Source organism: Elephas maximus, chromosome 11 (assembly GCF_024166365.1).
Source record: "Elephas maximus indicus isolate mEleMax1 chromosome 11, mEleMax1 primary haplotype, whole genome shotgun sequence".
NCBI lineage: Eukaryota > Metazoa > Chordata > Mammalia > Proboscidea > Elephantidae > Elephas > Elephas maximus.
In genome coordinates, this window is record NC_064829.1 from 96981240 (window position 1) to 97002590 (window position 21351).

General features: G+C 43.6%; 1 protein-coding gene across 2 annotated transcripts in view; it reads right to left on the bottom strand.

Annotated features, from left to right (window-relative positions):
* Positions 1 to 14059: 14059 nt before the first annotated feature.
* Positions 14060 to 21351, bottom strand: part of LOC126086017 (myeloid cell surface antigen CD33-like) — a 48108-nt gene continuing 40816 nt past the window's right edge. For both annotated transcript variants that reach the window (XM_049901978.1, XM_049901977.1), the window contains 3 exons: positions 19472 to 19568; positions 17855 to 17936; positions 14060 to 16546 (listed from right to left, as the gene is read on the bottom strand). In XM_049901978.1, coding sequence (XP_049757935.1) covers positions 16355 to 16546; positions 17855 to 17936; positions 19472 to 19568 — 371 coding nt within the window. In that variant the 3' untranslated portion in view covers positions 14060 to 16354. The remainder of the gene's footprint in view (positions 16547 to 17854; positions 17937 to 19471; positions 19569 to 21351) is intronic.

Sequence of the window (21351 nt, forward strand, 5' to 3'; positions counted from 1 at the left end):
ATAGTAAGGACTTGTTCAGTGAGTGCTAGCTTCCCTGTTTTTGCCCTTGCTTCCAACTAAGAATCATCCAGAGAAAGTCAAATATGCTCCCCAATCCAATCACATAAGATGCCCCTGCTTCTATTTAGCTCATCTCCAGCTACCACATGATAACAACATACATACAGAGAATATCTGAAGCTCCTTTCCTTTATTCCACCATAACAGCTTCTCACTCCCGTGCCTATTTTTGAGTCTTTGCCAAATGCAAGCAATGATGGCTCACGCCCTTGCTATTGCAAAACTGAATAAATAGCTTTTGTTTGTTTGCATTTGAGTGGCTATCTTGTTATCTAGTGCTACTATAACAGAAATACAACAAGTGGGTGGCTTTAACAAACAAATTTATTTTCCCACAGTTTAGGAGGCTAGAAGTCCAAATTCAGGGTGCCAGCTTCAGAGGGGGCTTTCTCTCTCTGTTGGCTCTGGAGGAAGGTCTTTGTCTCTTCTGAGCGTCTGTCTGCTCTTGGGAATTCTTCACGTGGCTTGGCATCTCTCTTCCCCCATCTCTGCTTGCTAGCTTGCTTGTTTAATCTCTTTTATATAGCAAAAGAGATTGTCTCAAAACACACCCTATACTAATTCTGCCTCATTAACATAATGAAGAAAATTTATTCTCAAATGAGATTATAACCACAGGCATAGAGGTTAGGATTTACAACACATATTTTAGGGGAGCAAAATTCAATCCATAATGATAGTCTTCTTTTATTCCCACAATTGCTATGAAATTAGATCTTATTATTTCCTTTTTATAGAGGTGGAAACTGAGGCTCAGAGAAATAAGTGATTTTCCCAGGGTCATTCAGCAAGCGGCAGCCATAGTGGCACAGTGGTTAAGAGGTCAGGGTTACTGACCAAAAGGTCAGCAGTTCGAATCCACTGACCACTCAGTGGAAACCCTATGGGGCAGTTCTACTCTGTCCCATAGGTTGCTAAGGGCCGGAATCAACTCAATGGCAGCGGGTTTGGTTTTTTGGTTTTATTCAGCAGGTGGACTTACAGATACTTTTAAAACTCAGGTTTTTCTTTCTCCAGACCAACTTTCAAAAAAGTAGAAATCGTGAAGCCTATCCACTTTCTCTGGCCACTAGGCAATATGGTAAAGATAAACATTAATATTAAAAGCTTAAACACCCTCCTCCACTCCAAAGGGAAAAATCCTGTCACCTAAAACTTAAAAAACATGTCTCTAAACCAAATAAAATTATGATCAAGAAGAAATCAAGAATCAAAACCTCAGAGTCCTCTTCGACGACTACATGTCTCATAGCCCATCTATCAGGAAATGCTGTTGGAATTATTTTCAAAATACATTCACAATCTGAATACCACTTTTAATCTCCTGCACCGCTACCACCCTGGCCCAAGCCACTATCCTTTCACCCAGATTGCTGCAATAATCTCCTCACTGGTCTTGCTGCTTTAGCTTTGTTACCTTACAGTCTATGCACACAGCAGCCAGAGGGATCCTATCAATAAAGAAATAAGATTCTGCCCTTTCTCTGCTCAAAGCTCTCCAAAGGCACTTGTCTCATCTGGAATAAAAGGTAAAGTTCTGCATGATGTGGTCCTTTCCTTTTATCTCTCAGACATCAACTCCTGCCACTCTACCTAGCTCTTTGGAGCCTCTCTACTTCAAAGAGCTGTCTGCTCATTTTGCCTTGAAAACTGAGGTGTAGGCATGGTCAAGTCCCCTCTGCTCTATGAGTCCACTTCCTCATGAATAAACTATGGAAATAAATCTGCACTGACCACCTTACAGGGTTGGTAAGATATGCATGTAAATAGCTGTAAACTGTACAGAAATGTGAGTTAAAGGCATCTTCAGCTATGACCTGATGGGAACCCTTTGAGAGGACTCCACCCCAACTCTTAATCTCCACATGTCAAAATACATCACCATTTCTCCTTCTTCACAGGTCCGAAAGATGCTGCCCAGGCTCCCAGGTAATGCAATGCTTCTTTTCTTCACACCCCACATCTGCTGTCTTTTTATACTGCCAATTTTTTCCTTCCCCTTCTCTGATTTAAAAGCTCGTGTTGGGTGTTGGGAAACCCTGTTGGTGTAGTGGTTAAGACCTATGGTTGCTGACCAAAAGGTCAGCAGTTCGACTGCACCAGGTGCTCCTTGGAAACTCTATGGGGTAGTTCTACTCGGTCCTATAGGGTCGTTATGAGTCGGAATGGACTCCACGGCAATGGGGTTTTTTTTTTTTTTTTTTGGTTGGATGTTGGAATAAGCCCTGTCTGGGGTCTGGCGCTGGCTTTGCCAGTAAATCACCAAATGGCTTTATTCAAGTATTTCCCTTTTCTGCTTTCCTTTTGTTTCCTCATCTGTACTATGAGCAGGTTTTATTGCTTGACACACAAATTTCTTCTTGCTCCCCTCAACCAGGCTGTACAAGAGCATTCTTCGGATGTCTCTTCACTCACCCTTTCTTTTCTCCCCCTTACATTTCCTTTTCCTGTTATTTCCCCTTTCAGTTTTACCTTTGTTTCTTCTTCCAAGGGCTTCAGGGTATTCTTTGTCCTCAGCACACCACCATCGGGATATTCCCTTGGAAATTCTCCACCCCACCCCGCCCCCGCGCGGGGCATTAGTGATGCAAAGGTCTCTACCGACTTGCCAAGGGAATGACTGATTTAGGGATGACCCACCTACTTATGCTGACTGAAAACTGATTTTTTAGGGGAACCAACGGCTAACCTTGGAACTGACTGGCTTACACATGGGATAACTGTGTGATTAACCACTGAGTGCCTTATAGGGGGATTAATTTATGAAGAGACAGACTGATTTAGCAGAGGCTAATTAACCGATTAACAGGGGAGGCTACTAAGGGGTGGATTATCTGATTAACTGATTACAAGGGGACTAACCCTTTGACTCCTAAGGGCACCAATCTGATTACCGACAGACCACTTGGTTGTCTTATTGGTACGTTTGTGACCCACTCATTGTCCTTCGGCTGACCAGGTGACTGACTGACAGGCTGATAGAGAGGGGTTCCTGGTGAATTGCTTAGTCCGTGGACTGGTTCTCAGGCAGCATGACCATCTAACTGATGCAGAACTGACCTTCGTTAGACCAAGTGGCACATTGGATCACAGGGCTCGAGGAGGTCTCACAGGCCTGAAAACCTTCACGACTGTCTAACCGACCTCGTGACTGCCTCCCAGCCCGAGGGCACCCTGCCTGACTGAACTGGGAGCCCTGCCTCACTGGAAGCCCAGTTTGGGCGGTACCAGCAAAATGCCTGTGCCCAACGCTCTGCCAGGGAAGCCAACAGAGCATGCGCCACCTCAGGCGCAGAGAAGCTGGCGACAGTTGCCCCCTGTGCCTCAGGCCGTGGAGTGCCTACGTCGCAGCCAATCAGTGACTGCCCACCTTCTCTTTCACCAATCAAGGGGCTGAAAGTGCACTGACCCCCTCCCTTTCACCCCTCACCACGTGCCCAGGGTTTGAGTCAATCAGGAGTGGTAGGCGGTACCTCGAAAAGCTGGTCTCAGATTGTCTCTTCTGAGAGGCGGTTCTTCACCACTCTAACGAAAACTACTCTACCTTCTTCATCCTGCTTATTCCGTAACTCTTAATTAACCTTGCTTTATTTTTCTTCAAAACACTTATGCTACTTAGTTATCTAGTGCTGCCGTAACAGAAATACCGAAGGTGGGTGACTTTGTCAAACAGAAATTTATTTTCTCACAGTTAGGAGGCTAGAATTCAGGGGGCCGCCCCTAGAGGTAGGTTTTCTTTCTCTGTTGTCTTTGGCGGAAGGTCGTTTTCTCTATCTTCTGTTCACTGGCTGCTTGGTGATCTTCATGTGGTGTGGCATCTGTCGTCCCCATCTCTACTTGCTTGCTGCTTGCTTTATCTGTTCTTTTGTTCAGTGAAAACTGTGAGAGCCGGAACATGACAGGACTGTTCAACTCCAGTCTATTTTGGTTGCACTCCAATGCCTTCAAAGAGTTGCTTTGTATATTCTACCCAACTTTTGTAATTCTCCTTGATGGGAGGGTTAATCTGATATGAGCTATTTTATCAAGATTGAAAGCCACCTTCTGGACCTTTTTTTTTTTTTCAATCCTGTTTCCTCTCACAGTACTTGGCCAAGTCTAGGCATTACATTGGTGGTGGGAGGGCAAGTGGATGGATTAGGGGAGAAGGTGAAAGGAAGTTAGGGGTGGTAGGAGGTCTTCTAGGCCTAATTAGGATGACTACAAGAGGGCAGATATCATGCCTGTTTTACTCACCATTTTAGCACCATTGCCTAGTAAGTATACTGGTAGGCACGTGGGACATACTCAGTCCTGCTGAGTGAATCAATAATTGAAAATGTACCAAAGTCTCCCATTGCTGACTCCATGTAGTTGGCTGTTTGCAGAAGTCCCATTGGGTCATCTGCAAACCCATCACCTCCTCTCCATCTGCACTGTCTATGTCCCAGATCAGGCCCCTCATCTCTCCCCTGCACCACTACCCTGGCTTTATGCTTAGGTGAGTCTTGATAATTGCTTAGGAATTTATATGCAGGAAAGAGGGAAAAGCCTTGGCAATGTTGAATTTTACCTGAGCCTTGTGCTACTAGTAAACAGCGAAGGCTGAGAACACCCTTCTGTATTCCAGAAATGACTTACTACAAGAAACAACCCTTTCCCATATGGCTTAGATAAGACTTGCAGATGGCTCCCTTGCTTGCCTATGACAAGACCAGGCATGTTGTTGTTAGGTGCCACCGAGTCGGTTCCGACTCGTAGCGACCCTGTGTACAACAGAATGGAACACTGCCCGATCTGTGCTATCATCACAATCATTGTTATGCTTAAGCCTGTTGTTACAGCCACTGTGTCAGTCCATCTCATTGAGGATCTTCCTCTTTTTCACTGACCCTCTACCTTACCAAACACGATGTCCTTCTCCAGGGATGGATCCCACCTGACAACATGTCCGAAGTGTGTGAGACGTAGTCTCACCATCCTTGCTTCAAAGGAGCATTCTGGTTGTACATCTTCAAAGACAGATTTGTTCATTCCTTTGGCAGTCTATGGTATATTCAATATTCTTCTCCGACACCACAATTCAAAGGTGTCAGTTCTTTTCTGGTCTTCCTTATTCATTGTCCACCTTTCACATGCATAAGAGGCAATTGAAAACACCATGCTTGGGTCAGGTGCACCTTAGTCTTCAAGGTGACATCTTTGCTTTCCAACACTTTAAAGGGGTCTTTTGCAGCAGATTTGCCCAGTGCAATGTGTCTTTTGATTTCTTGACTGCTGCTTCCATAGGTGTTCATTGTGGATCCAAGTAAAACGAAATCCTTGACAACTTCAATCTTTTCCCTGTTTATCATGATGTTCCTTAATTGTCCAGTTGTGAGGATTTTTGTTTTCTTTATGTTGAAGTGTAATCCATACTGAAGGCTGTGGTCTTTGATCTTCATTAGTAAGTGCTTCAAGTCCTCTTCACCTTCAGCAAGCACGATTGCGTCATCTGCATAATGCAGGTTGTTAATGAGTCTTCCTCCAATCCTGATGCCCCATTCGTCTTCATATGGTCCAGTTTATCAGATTATTTTCTCAGCATACAGATTGAATAGGTATGGTAAAAAGATACAAAACTGACATATACCTTTCCTTACTGTAAACCACGCAGTATCCCCTTGTTCTGTTTGAATGACTGCCTCTTGATCTATGTACAGGTTCCTCATGGGCACAATCTGGAATTCCCATTCTTCACAATGTCATTCACTGTTATGATCCACAGAGTTGAATGCCTTTGCATAGGCAATAAAACACAGGTAAACATCCTTCTGGTATTCTCTGCTTTCAGCCAGGATCCGTCTGACAGCAGCAACAATATCCCTGGTTCCACATCCTCTTCTGAATCCGGCTTGAATTTCTGGCAGTTCCCTGTTGATATACTGCTGCAGCCACTTTTGAATGATCTTCAGCAACATTTTACTTGCATGTGATATTAATGATGTTGTTTGATGATTTCTGCATTTGATGGGATTGCCTTTCTTGGGAATAGGCATAAATATAGATCTCTTCCAGTTGGTTGGCCAGATAGCTGTCTTCCAAATTTCTTGGCATAGATGAGTGAGTACTTCCAGCACTGCATCCGTTTGTTGAAACATCTCAATTGGTATTCCATCAATTCCTGGAGTCTTGTTTTTTGCCAATGCCTTCAGTGCAGCTTGGATTTCTTCCTTCAGTACCATTGGTTCCTGCTCATATGGTACCTCCTGAAATGTTTGAACATCAACCAATTCTTTTTGGTATAGTGATTCTGTGTATTCCATCTTCTTTTGAAGTTTCCTGCGTCATTTAATATTTTCCCTGTAGTATCCTTCAATATTGCAACTCGAAGCTTGAATTTTTTCTTTTATTCTTTGAGCTTGAGAAATACTGAGCATGTTCTTCCCTTTTGGTTTTCCATCTCCAGGTCTTTGCACATTTCATTATAATACTTTGTCTTCTTGAGCCGCCTTTTGAAATCTTCTGTTCAACTCTTTTTCGTCATCATTTCTTCCTTTTGCTTTAGCTTCTCGATGTTCAAGAGCAAGTTTCACAGTCTCTTCTGACATCCATTTTGGTCTATTCTTTCTTTCCCGTCTTTTTAATGACCTCTTCCTTTCTTCATGTATGTCCTTGATGTCATTCCACAACTCGTCTGGTCTTTGGTCATGAGTGTTCAATGTGTCAGATCTATCCTAGAGATGTTCTCTAAATTCAGGAGGGATATAATTGAGGTCATACTTTGGCTCTCGTCGACTTATCCTAATTTTCTTCAGTTTCAACTTGAACTTGCATATGAGCAATTGATGGTCTGTTCCTCAGTTGGCCCCTGGCCTTGTTCTGACTGATAATATTGAGCTTCTGTGTCACCTCTTCCCACAGATGTAGTAGATTTGATTCTTGTCTATTCCATCTGGTGAGGTCCACGTGTATAGTTGCCACTGATGTTGGTGAAAAAAGGTATTTGCAATGAAGAAGTCGTTGGTCTTGCAAAATTCTATCATTCGATCTCCGGCATTGTTCCTGTCACCAAGGGCATATTTTCCATCTACCAATCTTTCTTTGTTTCCAACTTTCACATTCCAATCTCCAGTAATTATCAATGCATCCTGATTGCATATTCTATCAATTTCTGACTGCAGAAGTTGGTAAAAATCTTCTATTTCTTCCTCTTTGGCCTTAGTGATTGGTGTGTAAATTTGAATAATAGCTGTATTAACTGGTCTTCCTTGTAGGTATTATCCTATCACTGACACGGTTGTACTTCAGGATAGATCTTGAAATGTTCTTTTTGACAAAGAATGCAATGCCGTTCCTCTTTAAGTTGTCATTCCTGGCATAGTGGACCATGACTGTCTGATTCAGGATGGCCAATACCAGTCCATTTCAGCTCACTAATGCCTAGGATATCAATGTTTATGTATTCCATTTCATTTTTGGCGGCTTCCAATTTTCCTAGATTCATACTTCCTACATTCCATGTTCTGATTATTAATAGATGTTTGCAGCTGTTTCTTCTCATTTTCAGCCATACCACACCAGGAAATGAAGGTACTGAAAGATTGATTTCATCCATGTCATTAAGGATGACTCTACTTTGAGGAGGCAGCTCTTCTCCAGTCATCTTTTGAGTGCCTTCTAACCTGAGGGGCTCATCTTCAAAAGACCAGACATGGACCCTCCAAATTCCCATTCTTTGTCCCAAAAATGACTGGCTGAATTGCTTCTCCTCAAAGGCCAATCTGAATAAAAATGCATGCTAATTTGACCAAATTTTACTTAAACTTCGCTCCTTCCTCCAGTCCTTTGAACTTTGGACCACACTTGAGCATTGGAATGCAGAACGACCCCTCCATATGGGCCTGTCCTGAGAATCATCTGACCTCAGGGAAAAACACCCTGCCATCCATATTCATCCCATTCCCCCACATCTGATTCTTTATAGCTTTGTTTACCCCTCCTTATAAAAGAAAAGTTCTTTTCTGCCTGTATATCTGTGTCATTCATCTATTTACACAATTTTGCATTCATTAATTTATTTGAGATGCTTGCAGATCTCATGGTTAGAGCATTCTCCCTATTGCAATAGTCCTTTTCCCCTTATTGGAATAATCCTTTTGAATATTTTTGAATAAACTCTCTCCTTACCTAAGTCTATATTTTTAAAAAATTGTTGTTGAATATACACAGCACAACATACACCAATTCAACAATTTCTACATGTACAATTCAGTGACATTGATCACATTCTTCAAGTTGTGAAACCATACCCACCCTCTTTTTCCTGGATTGTTCCTCCCTCATTGACACAAACTCACTATCCCCTAAGCTTCCTATTTAACCTTTTGAGTTGCTATTGTGAATTTGATCCCATAGAGATGGTTCTTTAAAAGGACCAGTGCTCAAGGTAGGCATTCTTTACTGATTAAGCCATATTGTTGTTTGGTTTAAAGAAGACTTCAGGGGATATTTTTGGTTTAAGGTTTAATGATTATCTCAAGGCAATAGTTTTTGCGGTTCATCTAGCCTCAATGGCTCCCTGAAGTATGGGTTCTATGAGAATTTGAATCTACATTTGTTTTTATTTGACAGTCTGAAGGAGCAAGCCGAGTCTCCCTATGCATCACTTGGAGATAAGACCCTGGCCAGACTTTCCAGGGGGTATAAACTGACCTTGTCCCCTCTTACCCTAAACTGTAGCTACAGCAGATTGTCTACTCTCATCCAAACATCTGCCGGCACTCTCTCACCTCCTTGCTTTGTGTCTGATGTTACCACTACCTGGTACGCTTTTCCTTTCTCATCTCCTTGACCAACTCCTGCTTTCCTCTCAAGGTACAGTTCAAGAGTGACTTATTCTGAGTAGACTGTTCTAATTCCCTGTTTTCCCAGACCCTGGGATATAGTTATCTGTTAGTACCCTATGCCCATCTATATAGAGACGTTATCACACTGTGATTTATTTATTTTACTTTTTTTTGTGGTAAGTATATATGAAGTAGCCTTGGTGGTGCAACGGTTAAGTACTAAGCTGCTAACTGAAAGGTTGGTGGTTTGAACTTACGCAGCAGCTCCATGGGAGAAAGACTTGGTGATCTGCTCCAGTAAAGATTACAGCCTGGAAGCCCTGTGGGGCAGTTCTGCTCTGTCGCATAGGGTCTCTATGAGTCAAGTTCAGCTCGGTGGCACCTAATAACGACAACAAATGTATATGTAACAAGACATATGACATTTCAACAATCTTTACATGTACAGTTCAGCGACATTAATTATATTCCTTCTGTTCAACCATTACCTGTATCCTTTTCCAAATTATACCATCACCCTCAACAGAAGCTCCATACTGTATTTTAGTAAGTTACATACTTCTGTCCCTTCCCCAAACTCAAGCTCATGAATTTGAGCTCTGCCTGAGGGGACAGGAAGTGTATCTTCTTTTTGATGTTCCTAGGGCATAGTATATAGTTGGCCTGAGTAAATGAAGAAATGGGGAGAAAAACCTAGGTGTTTCCCAAGGTTCTGCTTCAGAAATCTGATGCAAAGAAACTGAAATTTACTTGATTGTTTTGAAACTGGCCAGGCGTGAAGTAATGGTGTTTGTGGTGACCTTGAAAAGAAGAACTGAAGAAAAAGTGTCATTCTATTCAGGTATCTGTGTACCACAGAGGAGAGGACTTTAATACAGTGATTCTCAACTGGGCATCTTTGCCCCCTGTCCCTGGGGACATTTGGCCATGTCTAGACATGTTTTGATGGCACTGGGTTAGACACGTTTTTAAAGAGCCCTGGTGGAGCAGCCGTTAAGTGCTCTGCTGCTAACGGAAAGGTCAGCGGTCTCTGTGGGAGAAAGATGTGGCAATCTACTTTCCTAAAGATTACAGCCTAGAAACCCCAGGGTGAAGTTCTACTGTGTCCTATAGACATGCTAAAAGTCAGAATGGCCTTGACTGCAATGTGTAGAGACATTTTTGGCTGTCATAGCTGGGGTGGGGGTGTGTGTTACTGGTGTCTAGTGGGTCGTGGCAAGGATGTTGCTAAACATTCTACACTGCAACATGCCCCCTTCCCAAACAAGGAATCATCTAGCCCCAAATGCTCAAATAGCAATTGTGCTGAGGTAAACAAACTCTTCTCTAATCCTAAAAAAAAATTCTTCTCTAATCCTTTTTTTTTTTTTTTTTTTTCTAATCCTACCAGAGGGAAAATGGGAAGAGGAGAGGAATGCACATTCTCTGAGGAAGTGATATTGGAGCTAATTCTCAAAAGATGAGTGTGTACTGCACAGATGGAGGAAGGAGACAATATCACAGTGATATGGAACCATGTGAACAAACCATGGAGAGGCATAAAGGGACCTGATAACTTCAGGAAGCAGCAGATGTGTGACTGAGGGGTGTAAGAGGTGGTGGCTAAGAGAAGGGGATAAGGTAAGTGTTATGGATTAAATTGTGTCCCCCAAAAATATGTGTTGAAATACTGACCATTGTTATTGTTATGAGCTGTCAAATATATTCAGACATGTAGTGACCCCATGTGACAGAGCAGAACTGTCCCTTAGGGTTTTCTTGGCTCTGTCTTTAAGTAGGAGCCCTGGTGGTGCAACAGTTAAGTGCTTGGCTGCTATCTGAAAAGTTGGTGGTTCAAACTCACCCAGCAGTTCCTTGGGAGAAAGATGAGGCAATCTGCTCCCATAAAGATCACAACCTAGAAAACCCGATGGAGCAGTTCTACTCTATCACATGGGGTCACTATGAGTTGGAATTGACTCATCGGCACACAATAAAAACAGGTAGTTGTGCAGCCCTGGTGGCATAGTGGTTGAGCACTTGTCTACTCACCGACAGTAGGCGATTCAAGCCCACCAGCTGCTCTGTGAGAGAGAGATGTGGCAGTCTGCTTCTGTAAAGATTATGGCCTTGGAAATCCTATGGGGCAGTCCTACTCTGTCCTATAGGGTCGCTATGACTCGGAATCGACTCGATGGCAACAGGTAGTAGTAGTGGTAGCAATCTTTAAGGAAGCAGATCACTGGGTCTTTCTCCGGTAGAGCTGCTGGGTGGGCTTGAACCACCAGCCTTTCAGTTATCAGCTGAACGCTTAACTGTTTCACCATCTTGGCTCCTTACCACTATACCTGTGGATGCAACCCCATTTAGGAACAGATTTTTCTTTTTTATGTTGATGAGGCCGTATCAGTGTAGGCTGAGTAATAAACCAACCACTTTCAGAAATAAAAGAGCAAATTAGGCCCAGAAATGAGGACGCACAGATGGGGGAAGATAGATGCCAGGCCACATGAGGATCGCCAAAGAACAAAGGAACAGTAGCTAAAAGAGACAAGGACTTTTCCCAAGAGCTGACAGAGGCTTCCCCTAGAGCTGGCACCCTGAATTCAAACTTTTAGCCTCCTAAACTATAAGAAAAAAAATTTCTGTTCATTAAAGCCACATACTTGTGATATTTGAACCACTAATAGCAGCACTAGATAACAAAGATGGTAGATTAGGGTGAGATCGTGGAGGCCCTTGAATAACTTCCACTGGAGTTGGCACCTCATCTTGAAAGCAAGGGACAGGCATGGGAAGATGTTTAGCAGGGGAGAGTCAGAGTTGGAGGTGAGCATTAGAAAGGTCTTTCTGCTGGTGTTGGTGATGGACTGGGTGAGGCAGGACTGCAGCATGATGTGTGGAAAGAGGCTGGGGGCAAGAGGAGGGGACAAATTAGGGTCTTGGTGACTTTCATGAGACTGGAAAATGAGGGAAAGAGAGAAGTGAAATAAAATTGCCCACAAACTCTTGCAATAGACTTTACACTTCTTCTTTGCTAACTTGTGGGTAAGTAGCTTTTCCCATGACCACTGGGAAGCCCATCTGATAGTGGAGAACCTGGTGATAGGAGGTTATAACTTGAAGCCAAAAATTTGTTTAGCTAGTCGAATGCTTATCCTGGTGGCATTTGGCCCTTGGCTGAGTGGCCTTTGACTGGCCTCCCACAGATGACCGTTACTAGGTGCTTCCCATATACTAGGCAGTGTGCTATGCAGTTGACATTCCTTAATTCATTTAATCCTGAAAACACTCCGAGGAGCAAAGTACTGTTATTATCCCCATTTAGTAGATGAGCACATAGAAGCAGCAAGAGGTTAAATGGTGAAGCAGGTATTTGAATCCTGGTGGTCTGACTTAAGAGCTTATTATCTTTTTATTGAGTGAAATTCACAAAATACATAATTAGCCATTTTAAGGTGGACAATTCAATGAACCCCTGAAACTATTGCCTTGAGATAATCTATAAACCTTAAACCAGAAATAGCCCCTGAAGTCTTCTTTAAACCAAACAATAGTTTAGCTTAATTAGTAAATAACGTCTACCTTGAGCACTGTATTCTTTTAAAGAATTGTCTGTATGGGATCAAATTGACAACAGCAACTTGAAATGTTAGATAAGAAGCTTAGGGGGCAGTGAGTTTATGGTGGAGAATAATTCAGAAAAGGACAGATGGTTGCGTGACTTGAAGAATATAATCAAAGTCACTGAGTTGTACATGTAGAAATTGTTGAATTGCTGTAATTTTGCTATTTGTATTTCACAAAAAAAATATTAAAAATTTTGCTGTGTAAACTTTTCACCAAAAACACAATAAAATATTAAAAAAAAATAAATAAAGTGGCCAATTCAGTTACATTCAGTACATTTGCAACATCGTATAACAATGTCTCTATCTAGTTTGAGAACTTCTTCATCACCCCCAAAAGAAATCCCATACCTGTTAAGCAGTCAGTCCCCATTCCAGCCTCCCCCCAGCCTCTGGCAACTACCAATCTGCTTTCTGTCTCTATGAATTTTCTTATTCTGGTTATTTCATATAAATGGGATCGCACAATATATAGCCTCTTATGTCTGGCTTCATTCACTTTTTTTTTATGTCTGGCTTCATTCACTAAGCGTGTTTCCAAGGTTTTTCCATGTAGTAGCATGTTTCAGGACTTCATTCCTTCTTACGCCTGATTAATATTCCCTTGTATGGATATAGGACATTTGTGCATTCATCATCCATTGATGGACATTCGAAGGAGTTTAAAATTTTAACCACCGCCCTCTACCGCCCCCACAGTCTCTAGATCCTGTAACAAATGCTGTGATGGAGTGGCAAACCCAGGTCTGTGGGAACCCAAATGAGGGAGTGCCAGAATCTTCCCATTGGAAGGGATTGAAAAAGGTATCACACTGGAAAGGACCTTGTAGCTGGGCCTTGAGGCACTTCATATTGTGGTCAGAGGATCTGACAGCCCCCAGGGGAGAGGGAACAAGAAAGGGGGAAGTGGAGGTGCAAAGGATTCAGGAAGTGGTTCAAACAGTGGCATCTCAGAGGAACAGGCAGAGAGAAGCCTGTCCTGATGTATAAATTGGGATCTGAGATACTGGAGGAGGGCAGGGAGGATGTTTTAAAAGACCAGATGAGTGCCAGGCAGAAACTGTGTTCTGGTGGGAGGTTAGAGCCAATCCAGAAGCAGGAGCATGATGCTTTCGCCTTGCCAAGGAATTGGCTATCAGGCACCTGGATGGAGAACCTGGAAGAGAACAAGGCTTGAGGGAAGATGAGGGGTCCAGTTCGGGACATACTGAAAGTGAGGAGCCTGTGGGTCATTCAGGGAGAGAAATCCAGGAGAATGGAGAACCTTGAAGAGAACTAGGCTTGATGGAAAATGAGTAGTCCAGTTTGGGACATAAGGATCCCATGGGTCATCCAGGGAGAGATATTCAGGAGGAATAGTGATTTGTGGCTTAGAAGAGAGGTCTGGGCTGGGAACATGACCTGGGAGGCATCAGCAGAGCCTGGAGGTATTATCCCCACCTGAATCAAGTTCAAGTCATTTCAGAGGAAGGCTGGGCACTGAAAATACAGGGCTGAACATAGCACAGTCTCTGCCCTGGAGGGCTAGACACAGGAATAATCTTTAAAATATTTTATGTAAATTTTGTTAAAGAGTAGCACAGATACAGAAAAGGGCACAAGCTTTTACTCTTGAATGTTTTACTTAAAAACGCTTCACAGAGCGAACACTTCAGAACAACTAGCACTCTGATCCAGAAACAGATCCTTACCAGAGCCCCCAGAAGTCCCCCTCCTGGCCCCATTCCAATCACTAACCCCATCCAATGGTAACCAGTGCTCTGACTTCTAATATCAAGGATTAATATTGGCTGTTTTAAAACTTTACATCAATGGCATCACATAGTATGTACTCTTTTGTGTCTGGGTTTCTTTCAGGGCTTCATATTGTTTTGGACTGGTTCAGCCATGGCCAATCGTAACAACACAGGGCTTCAAAGCAGTTCAGATCAGTTCAGTCATAGTCAATGGCAACAGGGTCAGAGTATGTGTTGCACAGCAACCAAATCTTTTGACCATCAGATTTTGACCATAGTAGGAGACAGGCAGTGGTGCCCTTCTCAAAGATGGAGGCTGACAGAGCCGCTTTCAATGTGTGTTGCTCTTCACGGTCCTGCCAATAATTCAGTCTCCTGCATCAGACTCCTGGAAGTTTCACCAGGCCTCTGGCATAGTGTGGCAAAATTTCTGGAGCTGATGTGGGAGACTGAATTACTGGCAAGACTGTGGACAGCAACATACATTCAAGGCTATGCAGTCAGCCGCCATCTTTGAGTGGGGTAGCGTTGCCTGTTTCCTATTCAGGTCAAAATCCAACAGGCAGCAGGTTTAGTTGCTATGCAACACAAGAGCTGCCTTTGTTTCTGTGAGCCATAACTGAACCAGTCTGAACAGGTTCAAAGCCCTGATTACTTAACTCAATATCGTGTTTGTAAGATTCATACATGTTGTGTTGAATTGTTATTTTCCTCTTTCATTGACTGAATAATCCATAATTTATTCATCCATCTTGCCATTGATGGGTATTTGCGTAGGTTCCATATTTCAGCTATTAGGATTAGTGCTGCTATGAACTTTCTTGTATATGTTTGGTGAACATTCTTATGCACTTCAGTTGGGTACACACCTAGAAGTGGAACTGGTAACTTGTATGTTCAGCCTTAGTAGAGAATCAGAAACATTTTCCAAAGTGGTTGTACCAATTCCCACTCCCACCAGAAGTATACTAGAGTTCCAGTAGTTCCATATCCACACCAACCCTTGATATTTTTAATGTTATTTTTATTATTTTAGCCAGGCTGGTGGCTGTGTAGTGGTAGGCCATTGCTATTTTTGATATGCTTTTTCTTGACAACTACTGAAGTTGAGCACCTTTCCATATTTTATTGACCATTTGAATATCCTCTTTTTGTACTGAATTGTCTGTGTATTCCTTACCGATTTGTATGATATTTATATATTCTGTATATGAGTCTTTGTTAGATATATGTACTGCAAATATCTTTTCCAACCAGAGAGTTACATTTAAAAAAATATTTACTTTTAAAAACAGCACATGATCTTAAAGATGTTCAAGCAAAATACGAGTGTATAGTATAGTAAAAAGCTGAAAATTTCTTCCACCTTGTTGAGATAAACATGGTTAAGAGTTATACACATGACATATACTTAACAACACAAATTTTGCATTTTCCCACTTGTCGATGTACATAATGAACACCTATATTATGCCTATTTTACAGAGGAGAAAACTGAGGCACAGAGAGGTGAAGTGGCTTCTGATGTAATGCCCTTAATAAGTAGCTGAGCCTATATTTAAGCTCAGGAGTCTCTAACTGTGACCTTCAGCCACTTAGTTATGGATTGAGTCATGTCCTCCAAAAAGATATGTTCAAGTCCTAACCCCCAGTACCTGTGTATATGACCTTATCTGGAAATAGCAAATGCAATTAGTTATCATGAGGTCATACTCGAGTAGAGAGGGCCATAACTCAACATAAGAAGAGAAGAAGAGACAGAGACACAGAGGGAAGATAGCCATGTGAAGATGGTGACTGGAATTATGCTGGTATAAGCCAAGGAATGCCTAGCTCTACCAAAAGCTGGAAGAGACAAAGGAGGATTTTTCTTTAAAGACTTCAGAGAGAGCATGGCCCTGCTAACACTGAATTCAAACTTCCAGCTTTCAGAATTGTTAAATAATTAATTTCTATTGTCTTAAGTCACCTAGTATGTGGTAACTTGTTACGGCAGCCACAGGAAACTAATGCACACTTCAAGTAACTCCACGTTCCATTGGCCAGAGAACTGACTATTCTTCAAGAATCTGTCCCTGAGGCACATTTTCCTCAGAGATGCCTTCACTGGGCCCCAGCCAGAGCTGGGGCTCTGGACGAGTCTTCACTTGCGGATCTTGATCTCTGAGTATTCAGTTGTATTGGTGACCTCCTGCCCCTGAGAGTTCCAGGGCCTCGGTCCTTGGAAGCTGACAGAGGCATAATGAAGCTCCTGCTCGTCACTCAAGGTGGGGGCTGCTGCCTCTGAGCTTGGGTAGTCTGAGGGGCTGCTTGACCAGGATTCATTCAGGTGACCCTGAGTGGGATGACAGAGGGGGTCAGAGCATGCTTTTGGGGTCAAAAGAAGGAAGCAAGTGTCCTCAAGTGAACTTGTGGCTGATGGACATTTACTCATTTATCCATTCCACACATATTTCCTGAGGATTCACTCATTCATTCACACCTTTAACAAATTTTCATCACTGTAATGGCCTGCTGTTTTTGTTAGTTGTCATCGAGTTGATTCTGACTCATGGTGACCCCATGTGTGCAGAGTAGAACTGCTCCATAGGGTTTTTCTTTTCTTATTGTGGTAAAAATATGTACAACAAAACATTTGCCATTTTAACATTTCTTACATTACAATTCAACAACATTAGTTAATTTCATCATGTGAAACCATCACCACAACCCATTTCCATTTTTTTGCTCCATAGGGTATTTAAGGCTTTTGGAAGCAGATCACCATGCCTTCTCCCAAAATGCCTCTAGGTGGGTTTGAACCATCAACCTTTTGGCTAGTAGTGGAGTACTTAATGGTTACTGCCAGTACTTATTACTAAATCCCTGAATTCTTATACTTCCCTCCGTGGATGATATAACTGCTATCTCCATTTTACAGATGTGAAAACAGACTGAGTGAGGTTAAGTAACTCTTCCTAGGTTGTATCCAGGCTTGGGGCACGCCATGATAAACAAATAAGGTAGGTTTCCTGACCTCAGACAATCAGGGCAAGAAGACAGTATCACATTGTCAAAAAAAATACATATGTAATTGCAAATGGTAATTTGTTGGACAGAAGTAGAATGCTGTGAGTGAGAATCACAGAGTTACGAATTATACTTGCCCTTGCCTACAACGGGCTCATGGTGTGGTGGGGGACAGGCCTGTGATTATGAAATTGTGTGATAAGTCCTAGGAGTCCCCGGGTGGTGCAAACAGTTAATGCATTTAGTTGCTAGCCGTAAGCTTGGAGGTTCGAGTCCACCCAGAAGAAAGGCCCGGCAATCTACTTTCAAAAAAAAACCAGACCCTGAAAATTCTACAAAGCACAGTTCTTCTCTGACACCTATGGGGTCACCATGAGTTAGAGTCAACACCATGGCAACTGGTTGGTTGGTGAATTACTGGCTCTTGGAGATGAGGGAGAGGAAGGCGGGGAGGAAATGTCCCAGATCACTGGCCTGGGTGACTGCAGTGGGAAACACAGCAGGAAGGACAAATTTTGGGGGAAATTTTGGAGCTCAGTTCTTGACATGCTGAGTTCCTGATATGGTCCTGTGGACCATCCCCAGGGAGATGCCCAGGTGGGACACTGGATGAAAAGATGCCCACATCACTCACTTGGGGGGAGGTACCCAACACAGGATGGACATCATCCATGCTTGCTGCTGCTTCAGCTCTTTTCTTCTTGTAGATCTTCACTCTGAGCAAAGAGAGCAGAGTCTTTCAACCTGCTCTTCCAGCCTGGGTCTCTGTTAGGCACCTAGAAAAGGTGACTGAACCAGGGAAGTGAGGGCTGCTGTCTAGATTCAGACCATGAACAAAACAGATGCACCCTCCTCCTCCACAGCTGGAGCCAGGGGTTGGCAACAGATCCTACCCCTGGCTGAGATGGCAGGAGGCTAAATTCTTTTTTTTCTTCTTTGTCCTTGCCCGAGTATGCACCTCATCACGGAGCCTATCGTTGTTGTTAGCTGCTGTAGAGTTGGCGCCCAACTCTTGTCAACCCTGTGCACAATGGAAGGAATTGCTGCTTGGGCCTGCATCATCCCCATGATTGTGGAGCTGACGGTTGTGTTCCATAGACTTTTTATTGGTTGATTTTCAGGTCACCAGATCTTTCTTCCTAGTCCGTCTTAGTCTGGAATATCCACTGAAACCTGTTCAGCATCATAGCAGCACACAAGCCTCCACTGACAGGTGGGGGCTGTGCATGAGGTGCATTAGTTGGGAATCAAACCCAGATCACCCACGTGGAAGGCATGAATTTTACCACTGAACCACCAATGCCCCCATACTCTTGGAGTCTGCCTGTGTGGTGTTTATCTTAGTATTTATCCTCTTCAAGATAAATTTTGAATGGATTCTTAAGGTTTTGAAGCTACAAAATGCCAGTACCTCACTTGAGTTATTTTGGAGTCTAAGATGTAAAATCAGGACATAATCTTTATGAGTGTTGAACGGTAATAATAACAGTAATTGCTTGCACAGTGTTTTAAACGTATGAAATAGATAGTATTGTCCCACTTTCACAGGAAGAAAAATGACACCTCTGAAATGTTAAATGACTTGCCCAGAATCATAGAGCTGGTGAACTGTTTAGACAAAATAAGGGCCGTAGTTATCAGAAGCCAGGCATCGTCACCACTGTGGTGGTGGTGGTGTGGAGATGTGTACCTGTGTGTGTGCATGCTAGGCATTAAAAAAATCAGGATGAGCAGGATGGGGGAAATAGATCTCTAATAAAATCAAAGAGGCACTGGTGGCTCACTGGTAGAATTCTCGCCTTCTAAGCTCAACTCCCAGTCAATGCGCCTCAAGTACAGCCACCAACTATCAATGGAAGCTTTGTGTTGCTATGATACTGAACAGGTTTTTCAGTAGAGTTTTCAGATTAAGATGAATTAGAAAGAAAGTCCTGGTGATCTACTTCCTAAAATCAACCAATGAAAACCCTATGGATCACAGTGGTCCAATCCCCAATGCATTACGTAGATGGTGCAGAACAGGGCAGCATCTTGTTCCATTGTACGGTCAAGGACTGCCTCAACGCCAACACCAACAAGGTCAAGGAGGCTAAATTCTTGATGTTACTTAGACTAGCTACACTCTTCCCAAACTTCACCACATTTCCAAGTTCCTACAGCTATGGGCATCAGGTTTTGGAGATCCTTTGAGCTGTGCCTATTACTATGACCACCACTGCAAGCCTTCAACCAAATTGGGGCCAACACTCACGTGAAGAAGATGAGGCAGAAGGAGAGAGTGAGCAGGGCAGTGATGCCGGCTCCCCAGGAGGCACCCTGAGCTATTCCTGACCAGGTCCTTGGTTCCCCTGCAGACAAGTGAGAATTCAAGTGAGCCTCAGTCCTCCTAATCAGGCATCTGAACTTGCAGTCTTTGCAAATCCATGATCCACGTGTGTGCCCACTTCCATCAAGGGCCCCTTTGTCCCCCCCCCCACCATATATGACTACAGCCCCCTGTTCCCCCAACTTGCTCTCTAGTCAAAGGACTCAGAACCCTGAACCACAGTCTCTTCTTGCCCTGGGCTCAGACCCGTTTCTCATACTTTCAGTGTCTCCTAGGATCCAGAATCATGTCATCTCCTTCCTTAGGCATCAAATTTCATACCCTCCACCTGATCTGGCAGCAGCAGGAGAGTGACGCTCTGGTTCCCATGGGCATTCTGGGCATCATAGCTGAGCCTGAGGCCAGAGCTGAGCTCTAAGCTGAGGTTCAGTGAGCTGATGGCCTATGTCCCAGCTGAGAAAAATGTGACCGTGAAGGCGGCGTTGCTGCTGTTCCCCTCCACCAGCCTGTCCCCAACCTGCCAGTGTAGGTAAGGGGCTGGCCAGGCTTGGGCAGAGCAGCTGCAGTGCAGAACTTTGGTCTCCCAGGATCAGAAGGGCCTGAGCAGCTGGCAGGGGTGAGAGGGGGTGGTGTAGAAAGAAAAGATTCAGCAGGTTCCTCTCACCTTGCTAGATGTCTTTCCCCCAACTCACTCTTCACAGAGAGGCTCAGAGTGGCTTCCTGGAAGTCCAACAGGTTCTGAGTTTGGCAGATGTGCTTTTCATTGTCCCCCAGCTCCACCCGAGGTGATTACAGGACCCCGGGATTCAAGGGGTGCGAGGAGCTTAGGGTTAGGCTTCCCCATTCCCAACTCAGCCAGGCAGGGGGATTGCTGCTGGAGACACAGGCCAGACACAGGGACTGGCAAGACTGGAAGAAATGAGCCATTGCCCAGGGCTTCAGGTCCTGGAGAGATGGAGAGAAAGCTAAGCCCAGATAGACCCAGCTTAGGGCCTCTGTCTTTTTTTCCTTCCACCACACATAGATTTGTCTCTTCTCTTCATTTGTTGATGGGTTCGTACTGTCTGGGTTCAGTCCCAAGGGAACAGGGCCAGGAGCAGACTGTCATTTTTCCAAGAGGCCCATGTGCTTTTGTCTGACTTCTCTTGGATCCTATACCTCCTGTATTGGCTATCTCTGCCAACTTGGATCCCAGATTTACCTCCAAGAATCTAGCCATTTGGTCTTTCAACAACAGTTCACTGAGGTCTGTTTAATTTAGCTGTGTCTGAGTTGCTCACAGTCTCATGAGTGAGACACTCAAAAGCAGATACTCACAAGGCCAAATGACACCTTTAGTGATGGACTCGCCCTGAGGAAGTCCTGAAAATGGGCAGTTTGTGGAGACTATCAGGGCAGGGAGAGCTTCATGGAGGAGGAAAGGTTTAAGTAGAGCATGAACAACAGATAGGGTGATGTTGGCATGGAAGGACATTATGGGAAAAAGGTACAGGAGGGGGACCTACAGCTGAAAGCTAAAAAGGCCTTGCATGATCATAGTCCTATTAAAAAAAAATAAAATAAAAAATAAACCCTTGCCATCGAGCTGATTCCAACTCATAGAGACCCTATAGAACAGAGTTGAACTGCCCTACAGAGTTTTCAAGGAGGGCCTGGTGGATTCCAAATGTTGATCTTTTGATTAGCAGCCATAGCACTTAACCACTACGCCACCAGGGTTTCCATAGTCCTGTGTAGGGCTTGAGTAAATTGGTACGTTTGGAAGTGCTTAGAGATGAGGCTAAGGAGCCCTGATGGTCAACAGT